The 13,355-nt window shown below is 41.1% G+C and overlaps 1 protein-coding gene across 2 annotated transcripts in view; it reads left to right on the plus strand.

Moving 5' to 3' along the window:
- Positions 1 to 13,355, plus strand: part of AFF1 (ALF transcription elongation factor 1) — a 165,521-nt gene that overhangs the window by 39,534 nt on the left and 112,632 nt on the right. Inside the window, exon 2 of one of the 2 annotated variants that reach the window (XM_063458780.1) lies at positions 9,265 to 9,388. In XM_063458780.1, the coding sequence (XP_063314850.1) occupies positions 9,265 to 9,388 (124 nt within the window). The remainder of the gene's footprint in view (positions 1 to 9,264; positions 9,389 to 13,355) is intronic. The other variant, XM_063458781.1, reaches the window with a different exon arrangement.

Raw genomic sequence — 13,355 nt, forward strand, 5'->3', positions numbered from 1 at the left:
AGGTGAGTTGGTAAGTGCGGCTGTCTTTGGTGGCTTGTGAGGTACTTGTATTTGACTCCTGCTGAACGTAGAGTTAGGCTAACTAAGGGACTTTCTCCAGGCCAATATGGATCTGCACAAGAGGAAGAGTAGGTGCATCTATTCAAAGCGGTAAGGTGTTTGATTTTTCACTGCCGTCCTGTCCCTTTTCAGTAAAAAGCGCTAAAGCTTGTCCTGGGTGGCTTCTGCCAGAGCCTTGGTAGATTTCTGTAGTCTGAAGCAAACATCACATTTTTATGCTCTTAGCCGAGCGTTGTGGTAGCAGGGAAGCTAGGAGGCGACGTAAGAAGTGCAGCAGTTCTAGGTCATCTACCAACTCGGCGATACACCTTATTTTTATGTTATTGCACCTTCTCGCATCTTCTAGGGTGTCCAGCCTGGTCTGAACCGCTCTGTGGGACACCTGTAATTGTTGTAGCTGCTCTTTGGTGCTATCTTGTTGGTGGGCTATAGTAGAGACATGTTCCTCCATGGGCTGTGATCTCTGTGACGTTTTCCCTGATAATCTCGAGGTCAGCATTAAAGAAGGCCCTAATATTATTCATGAGGGCCTTTATGTCCCCCTTTGTGGCTGGGGCTGATTAGATCTTCTGCCGGTGCTGTGGCTATGGTACCTTTTGTGCAATGCATTTCATCAGGGGCGTCCACGACTTCATCTTTGGAGGAAGAAGAAGGAGAATCAGTGCGGCGCCGCCATTTTAGATTTATGCCGCTGTTGCAGGAGTTCGCTAATTTTGTGGAATCAATCCCCGGTCAGGGCTTTGAGCCGTTTAATCTTTTTCCCCATATCGTGAGGGGTTCTTTGGGCTCTGTGTCCGCCGGGATCGAGTGTGTGGTCACTGTGGTGTGTATCAGTGCGATTTCAGCCGCCATGCCTCTGCTTCCTTCTGTGCCCTAGCCATGCCCCCTGCATGTTTTCTTAAAGATTCTTTTTTTTTTTTTTTTTAAATGGAAGAATGTATCCGTGTATAGGTTCTTATATGCACATGCAACAGGTTGCATTCACAACTGAACCTTAGGGAGTGTCTCTGTGCAAAAGGAATGGGACCCTGTTAACCCCTTAAGGACCAAACTTCAGGAATAAAAGGGAATCATGACATGTCACACATGTCATGTCCTTAAGGGGTTAAACAGGCTAGGGCGCAGACTTTAACAAAGTCTATATGCAAAGTAGAATTAAATCTCCATTTAATTTGTACATGTGAATCCCTTAAACACTGTTTGCAGAGTCTATTGCTTTAAATGTCAAGAAAAGTGATAGTTTTCTCTGTAGGCAATAGGGGTCTAAAAAATGCATTATTTCTACCCCTATCCTCAGTACTCACACAGTTAATTTTCACCACCCTTTCCTCACACAAGGGAACATGTTTTGCAACATCTGTTGCTTACATATAGGGCTGCTAAATTAAGACCCATCCTTGGGGGAAGGGAATTGTATCCTTGTAAATGATGAGCCTTGTTTTCTATAAAGGATTCTCTAGTTGTTTTGACTAAATCCTGGAACTTCTTGTACTTCCATGGATTATGTGGTTTTATTTTTTACTGGATTCTCAAATATTTTTTCTTTTTTCAGCAGTATGAAGTTTAGCCTGCATATTAAAATCTGGTTATGTATTTGCTTCATTACTACTGTGAGGAGCAAATTATGGCATGGCAATGTAATGTGGCTTATTTATTTATTTTTCCTCAAAGGATTGTCGTGTGATGCTTGGCTACATGTTGAAACCTGTGTATTTGAATCACATTACTCATGCAAACAGCACAGCAAGGCCATCAGTGCAGATATCTAATACACCACCCTCCCCTATCCCCCACTCCCAGCACCTGCCCCAAGTACAGCAGGTTGATGCTGTTCTTAACCTTAAAAGGATTCTATAGTGTTAGAAAGTATTCCTAACACTATAGTGCACTCTGGTGCCTCCCCCCCCCCCCCCTCCCGTGGCCAATAAAGGGTTAAAAAAACCTTAACCACTTACACAATTCCTGCACCATAGTCCTTCGGTGCTGGGCCCGTGCTACACATCATTCGACAGAGGGACCTAATGTGTCTGGCGGCTAGTGCTGCACTGATGTCTTCATGCAGTTCTTGAGGACATCCAGCGTCCTTTTAGGGGACCTAGAGTTGTGTAAACTCTCGGAAGTGCATCTAATGACTGTCTTAGTACTGCAATGTAAATGTTGCAGTTTCTGAAAGTGCAATGTTTTACATTGCAGGACTAAGAGGGACCGGGATGAAGTGGGATTGGGTGCCTATTGTGTCTCTTTAAGGCACAGCATTTAGTGAATAGCAAGTGTAACCTTATTTAATTGGGACAGAGGAAGTCAAGGGACATCTAATGGGAAAAGTACAAATTGTGACAGAGGTTTCAGTTTTGCAGTCCGCTAAATTATAGAGGCATCAGGTCACAATACAGAGCTTGTTCTATATATACCTCAAAATTGTTCTTTGGTCTGATCATGGCTGTCCTAGACTGACAGAGTGGCACTTGATAAAGTATAATTGTAATAGTCATATTATCTGTGTTGCTGAAGGGCTATTGTGTGGTTTTTTTTGTTGTTTTTTTATTTTATTTTTTTATTCCTCCCTCCCACCAAAGGACAACTATAGGCACCCAGACCACTTCAGCTCAATGAAGTGGTCTGGTTGCCAGGTCCCTGTAATTTTAACCCTGCAGCTGAAAACAAAGCAGTTTCAGAGAAACTGCTAGGTTTCACTGAGGGTTAATCAAGCCTCTAGTGTCTGTCTCACTGAAAGCCGCTAGAAGTGTTTCCGCAAAGACGATTGACGTCCATATGAAAGCATTACTCAATGCTTTCCTATGGGCTGTTTGAATGCGTGCGTGGCCCTTGACGCGCATTCGGATCTGATGTCGGCAGGGGGTGGAGAGTTCCCCAGCGCCTAGAGAGCCCGGCACTGGATAAAGGTAAGTTGCTGAAGGGGTTTTAACCCCTTTAGCGCTGAGAGAGGGGGCCCTTTAAAGTGGCACTATCATGTCGAACTTACATTTCTTAAATCGATTCCTCTTCTCTCTCTCTCTCTGTCAGGATCTTTTCTTCATTTCTTCCCATCTGCTCTAGTTTTCTTTAAAACATAAGACAAAGTAGGGACTATTTTGTTTTATGGAGGTTTCCTTTGCCTGACCATCTCTGACAAGCGGAGGAACAAAGTGTGTTCCATTTCCTGTTGTCGGATAAATTTTCCCACCATTCTTACCTTTCCTCCGCGATCTTGCAATGCTTCCTTTCAGTATTCACTTAGACAGAACGCTGGCGAAATTACTGAACAGAATGAGAACAGTTTGTTCTATCATGTTAGGAAGCAATTCGGGACTTTGTTCGGACCGGACTGTATCTTGCAACTGCTTAGCAGATAATTTCCTAATTCCCACGGTATCAGGGAGCTATCTACCAAAAGGCTGAAAGAAAAGGCTAAATTGGTATTTCAGACAACTTCACTTATACAAAAAAATGTAAAAATGACTTGGTAGGGGCATGTCTAGTTAACAGTGAGCACCCTGTGGCTCCTCGCTGTTAAAAAACAAAAACAAAACCCTAGTGCCCCCACCCATGCTGTGCGAGTGGGGGCTATTAAACTGAACGGAGGACCTATTGCCCTAAATGAAAATTGGGGGGGGGGGTGGACATAGTGTCCTTAGCGGCGGGTGGGGGACCTAAATTACAATAAGGGGGAGGGCCCTATTTTCCTCCCCCACCTATGAGCAGCGGGTGGGGGCCCTAAATGAAAATGGGGGGACGGGGACCTAAGCATGGGAATCCCCCTCTGCTTTATAAAAAATAGACATTTTTGCATGTTATGTTGTATTAAAAAAATCATAAACACATAAATCGTAGCCTCATAACTGAGAAGAAATTACAACCTTTCTTATTTTCAACACAATATTTAGCCAGATATAACAAATTCTTGGAAAATGTAATTTGTAACACCAGATTCTACAGTCCACTTAATGCTTAACTGTGCTGCTGCTTACGTTTGGCTTTTTCTTGGAAATCAGGAAATCTGTAATTTTAGCTGCTAGCGTAGTGTTGTAACTGTACCCAGTCACCTTTTACATCCCAATTATTAGTGTGACTTCTAAAATGTTTCCTTACAATGTTCTTGTGGAGAGGCACATAAACACTGTTTCATAATCTTTATATAATCATTTAAGTAGTGGTATAATAATATATAATACTATCGGAAATTGTGCTGTAGAACCAAGAGGTCTTTGTTTCTGCGTGTTCGCACAAAAGGACATGAACTGCTTGTATACCATGTTTACCGAATAAAATCAGTCTGTCCCACTTTTGGCTCTTGTTATATAATCCTATTATTAGCCAAAGGATTGGCTTAAATTAAACACACACACACACTTCTTTATAACCCTAATTATGGTGAAGAAATTGTAAAAAATACAACTGCCTACCCCATCCTTAATTTATTAAAGAGGGCACCCGTGCTTCATGATCATTCCATGTGATAAATGAGGAGTCGCTGTCTAGATGCCTCTGCTAGTGGTTACCATGACAGCATCAAGTTGCATTTAACAATGATACATGACTAACTAAAGACGACTTCAGGCGCTCACGTAAGCAAGTTTGAGCCGAGAGGGACAAATGTTGTGGCTATTTCAGAACATTCTGGTCTACCTCCTTCAGCTGGACATTTCTGTTTACCAAAAGATATGAGATCAGGTAGCTGGGCGAGATATTACAAAGTTGATAATCACTGCTTATCATATGCACATGCATGCCTGCTGGTTAATAATCCTTTCAGCAAAAGTTACTCACTCCACACACCATTAACACTTCAGTGATTTGAAATAGGAGGTAGGAGTCAGTGTGTGCAGGGTTTCTCCATGAAACACTGCACATACAGAGATATTGTGCCCTGGGGGCTACTTGCAACCCCCAAGCACACGTGACTTAGGCAGCCCAGAACACACCATGCTGACAACAAACGTAAAAATATTCCCCCATCAGGCAGAGCATCTGCAAGGGGAAGAGAGATCTCCCCTCCCCCACTGCACTCCCTACTGCTGGCTAGGTGCGCATGCGTATATATATATATATATATATATATATATATATATATATATATATATATATATATATATATATATATATATATATATATATATATATATATAATTACGCCTATACTCAAATTAAATGTATACCTATGTAGAGTACAAAATGGATTCCTTGAGTATTGATTGAATTGTTTTCCACATCTTTAAGGCAATTCAAAATTAAACAATGGAACAGTTAAAAAAAAAAACTGTATAGAATGTAATGTTAACCTAGGCTACATAAATATTTGGTATGGGGGCTGCAAGAACGAAAGCAGTAAGTAGAATAATTCCAAACAACAAAACACTCTCGTCACACTTAAAGCACTTCTGCAAGCTAAAATGTAGGGATCTGGAATGTCCCTTTTAAAATCTTCAAAGATTGAAAGGGGGCTAGTTATCTAATATGGATTGTTTCTGTTTACCCTTTATGTTAAAAATAAACTTTTATTTTAATGGAGTATTCTTTTACCATCATTCGTTTAAAAATTATAGAAACTGATACTTTATTTTTTATTTTTTTTTTAAACAAATTATTGTATCTCTTGCATTGCATCTATTTTTTTCAAAAGTTTGCCTTTTCTAGTTTTCATGTCTACTTGCTTAAAGGACCACACTAGGCACCCAGACCACTTCAGCTTAATGAAGTGGTCTGGGTGCCAGGTCCAGCTAGGGTTAACCCATTTTTTTTATAAACATAGCAGTTTCAGAGAAACTGCTATGTTTATTAACGGGTTAAGCCTTCCCCCAAATCCTCTAGTGGCTGTCTCATTGACAGCCACTAGAGGCGCTTGCGTGATTCTCCTATGCGACCGGCTGAATGCGCGCGCAGCTCTTGCCGCGTGTGCGCATTCAGCCGACGGGGCGGAACGGAGGAGGATCGGAGGCAGAGATCTCCCCGCCCAGCGCTGGAAAAAGGTAAGTTTTACCCCTTTTCCCCTTTCCAGAGCCGGGCGGGAGGGGGACCCTGAGGGTGGGGGCACCCTCAGGGCACTCTAGTGCCAGGAAAACGAGTGTTTTCCTGGCACTAGAGTGGTCCTTTAACATGTTGCTTGTCTGTGTCAAGAATTGTCTTCGGATGACATTCTCTTAGATAACTTCCAATATTATGTTTTGCACGTGGTAACATGTTTTCCGTTGTTCACACTATCTGAAGAAAGTTATCTATGCAAGACTTTTTTGAATGTGTATTCAAACTTATTAAATAACATTTTTATTGGACTGTAGGCAAGGAGAATACAATGCAGAATTTTGGCATGAGTGTACTATTGACTAGTAATATGCAAGTGGATGTGTCACTTTTGAGGTTTTCATAAAGCACCCATAACCTTTTTCTTTTACAAGTGAAAAAGGGCTTGTATAATTTAGTTCTGGCCTACAGGGTACTCCTGTTGCTTTGATCAGTAGCTAGTAGCATGCTCTTACCTTTTGGATAAATGCTGCCAGGAACCAGTGCAGTACATTACAAACTTCTTTCTTGCCTGTCAGCCAACCAAACAATTTGACGTCAGACAAAATCTGCAAATGCATTACGGTAGTAGGCTTTGCTGAATACTGAAATCTTAGGTCTTTGTTAACCAACAGTTTCCTGCAATATTTCCTTTAAGAAATGGAACTGGATGAGTTCCTGTCGACCAGAATAAAAGCGCATAGAGCAATAAGCAGGAAAAGTAATTATTTGTATTTTCTGCAGTATGACAGATGCCTTTCGTGCGATATACTTCTTTAAATATGTGCTGTTGGGTGTTTTTATTTATTCTTTTGTTAAAAAAATAAAAATGACCAGACAGACCGGTTTACCCCTTCTTTATGTAAAATTATGTTACTTTAAAAAAAAAAAAAAAACTCCAAGCACCATAACCACTTAAGTAAGCTGGGTATTACTACTTACCTGAAGTCTTCCAGCTGCTGCTTCCCTGCAGTGAGGAGGGTGTGCAGTGGGCCGGCCAGGCTCAGGGTGTAGAGTGGGTGGTGGGCCGGCCAGGCGCAGCGGTGGACAGTGGGCCGGCCAAGCGCAGTGAGGGGTGTCTGTAGTTGGCTTGTTTCACTGTGTTTTGCCCAATGGCAATAATGTTGATACCTTGAAGATACATCAACCTGTTCTGGAACAATACCTCATAGTCCTTACTTACTAGAACAGAGTATTTTCTCTTTACTTTGCCCCTTATCTTAGCATGTGGCCTGCAACACTTGTACAGCTGCTGGCTTTCTGATAGGAACAGAAAACTGTAACCATCTGACCAGGATAAGCGCCACTACCTTCAAAAACCTGCTACTATTTTCAGACTAATTATACCAATATAACATATGTTGCATTTTTACAGCAAAGGCATCACTAGTCTTTTTAAAAGCCATTTATAATGTTGACTCCTGCATATGTTTGGTGTTAAACACAGTGTGTGGATAAGACTACCCATGCTGCCTCTTTTATTAGGGATATTACAGAGAAAGAGATGCGCCATATACAATGTTTATAATTTTTCCAAGAAATATTTATCATTGGTATCTCATACTGCTTCTCCCTGTTATCCTAGTTTGTTTTGTGCATATCTGAATATGCTGTGAACTTTGTGTTTTTGTTCCTGCCACTTGTGGTTATTTTTTATATACATTTCTTCTTATTTTTGTAAATTTTCACCTAAATAAAATGACATTCTAAAAGCAATTGCATACTAGTAAAACGATTTACATAATCCAGCAAGACATCAGATCTTGGTGCCTTACCTTCCTGGCATCTCTTAGATGGCACAGCTGACAATCGGGCATGTTGAAGATGAGTCAATGTATGGGCAAGTAGATTGCCATGCTGGGATGCTTTGACTCTGAAGGTCCAATGTTTTAGTGAAATCAGGGATGTTGTCTTGCTCTTGGATAGAGGCTTATTGGCCTTGATGTTGAACCGTAAGTCCCAAGAGGATATCCCCATCCATATTTAAGTTCTCTCGCAGCTAAATTTTCTGGAAGACTCTTAAAGATCCAACTTGCTTGTAAGATGGACTTGGACAAATCGTAGAATATCGGGAGTGCTATTTCCTACTCTCTGTAGTAGGTCTTCAAGTGGTAGTTTAAGTAACAGATTATGTCTCGAGAGGTATTAGGCAGAGTGAATTTGATTTAAATAAAGTTGATTTTAATCACTATTCAGTAAGTCTGCATTTAAATTATTTGTAAACCTTCCTTGGTTGTTATAATTTTAAAGGTAATCTATAGTGCCATGGAAACAAAATTGTTTTCCTGGCACTAGAGCTCTCTTTAATGCCTCCCTCGGTCTAGGCCCCTCTCCAAACCCCCAGCCCTTTGTGATGCAGAAGGGGTTAAAACCCCTCTGTCACTTAGCCGATGCCAGCATTGATGTCCCTTGGCGCTGGTTCATGGTCCGCCTCTGACGTCAACCTGCCGGGATACCTAAAGTGCATGCGCAGTTCTGGCAGTGCTCACATTAGGAATCCCACATACAATGCTTTCTTATGAGGTTTCGGGTGATGCTGGATGTCCTCGTGCATAGCGCGAGTACATACAGCTCCAGGAAGCTAAAAGTCATCTAAGGACCAGTAGACAGCCACTAGAGGTGAAGTTAACCCTCAAAGGTTAACATTGAAAACTCTGCCATTCTGCAGAAACAGCAGTCGTTGGGTTAAACAGACAGGGACATGGCACCCAGACTACTTTTGAGATTAAGTGATCTGGGTGTCCCTTGAAAATGTATTAATATCTCACTGCAGCAGGTGTCGGTCACAAAATGTAACATGGTAGCTCTTCTGATTGGCTAATATTCTAGTATATATTTCAATCATCTAATGTGTAAATATTTTTATCTTCTATTGAGTTTTGTAAAAACTCTTGGTGACTTTCCAATAGCAGTGGAAGTGCTCATACAACACAGGCCTCACAAATTCTAAGCATTTTTTTTTTTTTTTTTTACTTCTACATTTTGATTTTAACTGCTTAGGTTTATTTACCAATGTTAAAATTGTCAGGCATTGACCAGGCAACTTCACAATTTAGGCCTAAATAGCAGAGTTGAATTTTTTTGGGGTATTTTAGCCTAAAATGTTTAATTCTCCAGTATATTTAAAGTTCAATCTTTAATACTAATCCATTGTATTCTGATATGTTATTTGTTCCGTAAACGACTCTTTAACATTTGTTCTTTTAGCAGCTTGTACAATGAAGAGAGGAATTTACTTCGGATCAGAGAGCGAGAGAGAAGAAATCAGGGAGTTCTTCAAGAGAAAGAGCCTTTACCTGACCAAGCCCCACTATTTCCAGAACCTTACAAGGTATGTCTTTGTTACATACTATTGTTGAATACGCATTTTGGGTGTAATATTTGTTTAAACGGTTTGTATTTATTTTTTTATGAAGTATGCCTAGGCATTCCTTTATGTAAAAAATGACGATCTACAAAAACATATTGGCAGGCCACGGAAAGCCGTTAGACTCCCAGATAAACACACCACATAAAAATGCAGCAAGTTACATAAGATGCATTAGCCCAGAAAAAAATCCAGTGTCACAAATTAAACAATAGGGGTCAATCTTTACCTGTGGGCAGAGAAGGCCAACGTTTCCACATATCTGCATTTCAGCTCAGGATTTGGTGGCTCAATCAGATTTCAGAGTGCTCGGTAGGACTTATGCCTGTAGCTCAGTGGTGTAGTCATTAGCACTAAAGCCGAGGGCCTAGAAAAAAAATCCTCCAGGCTTGCTGGAGTGTCTAGGTAATGTTGTTTTCCCGAATATATAGTGGATCAATTGAAATGTGCAGCGATCCATAAAAATCTCAGACAGTGTAACAACCCAATCCTAAATCACAGGTCTAGTGAAGCAGTTAGTGGAGCAGGAATAAAAACCACAAAATGCAGGTGCATAAGGCACATGTAATGTATAGGATCACCTAAAATGAAATGATGCTAGTCCCTATTGGAGACCTTTCAGCTGCAAAGTCTCTAAGGCAAGAGTAGGCAACCGTCTGCAGTCCAGATGTGGTCATCATGAGAGATGTAATCTACAACATCTGGAGTGCTGAAGTTGCCTACCCCTGCTCTAAGGGGTAAATCTAATATTTTTCTTTTTCTGAAGGGCCTTATCCCTATCACCATAACTAACAAATTGTTCTGGGACAGGCTGGCTTGTTTTCATTTGTCCTAATAGCTGACTTATGGCTATTCAGGTGATCCCTCGTGCACATTGTTTCACCCACATTGATGAAACTACAATATCATTTAAAGGGACACTGTAGGCACCCAGACCACTTCAGCCCATAGAAGTGGTCTGAGTGCAAACTCCCTTAACCCTGAGCTTGTAATTATTCCAGTTTTTATAAACTGGAATAATAACCTACTAGGTTTACCTACTCTTCTTGTGGCTGTCTACCAGACAGTCAGTGGAGGGACTTTCGGGTGCTTAGATTACTTTTTTAGTAGTCTAAACAACGCTGGACGTCCTCGCGCTATGCATGAGGACTTCAATGTAGCAGGAATCCCCATAGGAAAGCATTGAATAATGCTTTTTATATGGGGAGATCCTAATGCAAGTGCAGCCATTGCTGTGCATGCGCATTAGGTCTCCTCACCCGCGGGACGATGTCCCTCTGCGCTGGACCCAGGTAAGTGACAGAAGGCGTTAATAACCCTTTCTGCACCACCGGGGTGTGTCTTGACAGAAGGGGAAGCTATAGTGCCAGGAAAACAAATTAGATTTCCTGGCACTATAGTTTCCCTTTAAGCAAATCAATGACAAAGTTAAAATTGCAAATCTGATCATTTCTAATCTGTAAGGTCTTCCAGATCTAGGGTGTCTAAATGCTGCACCCCAAATAACATTGCTACATGAACCACAGCGAAGACTGTGAATGTCCCATATTTTGGAGTCTAACAGGCATTAAGTAACTGTCCTGGATGAACCAATATCCGCTTTGACCTTGCACATGATCACAGCAGGGGGAAGTGCAGTTAAGCTGTATGAAAACTCAACCCCTCAATGTTCCTACAGGTGACAGATCTGTGTAAGAGACCTGTGTTTGCTGTTTTTGTGTGAAGACACCCAAGTTCAGCGCTTCACCGCTTTCAGTTTCTATCCACATTATGTTCACCTTCACAAAAAATATAAACAAATACAATTTATTATAGTTTTAATACGCTACCAAGAGCATTAAATTATGTGCTATGGATCCAGGGATATTTATTTCTGTGGAGGTGGACTTCATGTCTGTATCATACATATCTGGATTCCTGGTCCACTGCTTAATTTTTTTTGTTCTTACCAAATTGGACATGTGGGTGGTGGTGGTCTTGATATAGACTTGTCCACTATTCTTTTATTTATTTATTTTCTTGTCCCTTTACTCCTGTTATATTGAGTCACTTTATTTCTTGTATACTAGTTCAAAAGTATCAAAAGATAAGTGGATAATTTTTACCCCATAGGGTTCAATATAACATTTTTGTTTGTCAAAACAGTTACCCTTCTTTAAATGTGCCTTTTTAGCAAAGTTAAATTCATGTTGAAGTGTATTTTTAATACCTTAACTGTTGATCTAACTGGTCTTTCCACACACATTTACATTTTTGTATATTATTATTTTATTATTATTTATATAGCACCATCACATTCCATAGCGCTGTACAATGGGTGAACTAACAGACATGTAATTGTAACCAGACAACTGGACGTACAGGAACAGGTGGAGGGCCCTGCTCAATGAGCTTACATTCTAGAGGGAGTGGGGTATAGTGACACAAAGGGTAAAAGTAGGGGTACAAAGTAGGTTGTTAGAAAAATATTAATTGAGGGCTTAGTAGGTCATTTTTGACAGTTTCAAGAGAGGAGTCATGGGGGCTGGGGGATAAAAATCTGCTAACAGTTTAATTGATATGCTTTCTTGAAGTGAGTTTTCAATTTTTTTTTTTTTTGAATGAGTGGAGACTGGGTGACAGTCTTACGGAGAAGGGGAGAATGGTGCAGCCCTGGGGAAATCTTGGAGGCGAGCATTAGAGATGGGAGAAAGGACAGAGGATATACGTAGGTCTTCGGCAGAGCGTAGGGGCCTCAATGGGACATACTTGTGTATTAGGGAGGATAGGTAGGTTGGAGCAGCATTAGCATAAGCAAGCACCAGAATTTTAAATTGAGCCCTGTATCTAACTGGAAGCCAATGCAGGGACTGACAGAGCGGGGAGGTGCGGGCGGACAGGAAGATGAGCCTCACCGCCGCATTAATTATAGATTGCAGTGGTGCAATCTGGGAACACGTAAGACCACTGAGAAGGGTATTGCAGTAGTCAAAGCGAGCGAGAACAAGAGCAGGGACCAGCACCGTAGCCGCCTCCGGGGTTAAATAGGGACGGTAGCGCGCTATGTTTTTGAGATGGAAGTGACCGGATTTGGCGATTGAAAATGAGGGGTGAAGGAGGTTGGAGTCAAAAAGAACACCCAGGCAGCGAGCCTTTGAGGTAGAGGTGATGGTAGCGCCATTGACTTGGAGGGAGACAGACACGTGAGTAGTAACACTTGATGGAGGAAAGACCAGAAGTTCTGTTTTGTACAGGTTGAGTTTAAGGAAGTGAGCAGCCATCCATTTGGAAATCGAAGCGAGGCAGTTAGAGACACGAGTCAAGATGGGCAGAGAGAGATCAGGAGAGGACAGGTAGATTTGCGTGTCATCCGCATAGAAATGATAACGAAAGCCAAAGGAGCTGATGAGTTTAGGCAGAGTCAGAGAAAGAAACACTGAAAGAGCGCTGGGAGAGGTAGGAGTAGCACCACTATCTTGTAAAACATTACTATAACCTATGCTAACTTTGACAATATCGACTGCCATAATCACAGATAATTTATCTAGATCTTACCAGGCTCTTGAAACAAGGGGAATCTCAAATGTTAAGTGACTTTTAGGAAGAACTGACTAGGCAGCTATAAATGTCAAAGTGCAATATCCTGTTGCTTCTTGTTTTGTGATTTTGTTTATTAACCTCTTGTATACATGTGTAGCATGACTATTTTTACTCTTCACGACCCTGTTTGTGCCTGGGCTTCTTTTGCAAATGTTGTGGCTATCTGTAATATATTCATATACCTGGATTAAAATATTGAGAACACTAATGGAATCAAGGACACACTGATGCCCTATATATGAGAGTTCACGTGTATCAACGATTGGGAAACGGAATTGTTTAAACATTGCAGAACATTGTTACTCTTCTCTGCTGCTTTTTTTTTTTTTTTTCATCTTTTTTTTTTTTTTTT

This window comes from Pelobates fuscus, chromosome 6 (assembly GCF_036172605.1).
Source record: "Pelobates fuscus isolate aPelFus1 chromosome 6, aPelFus1.pri, whole genome shotgun sequence".
NCBI classification, from domain to species: Eukaryota; Metazoa; Chordata; class Amphibia; order Anura; family Pelobatidae; genus Pelobates; species Pelobates fuscus.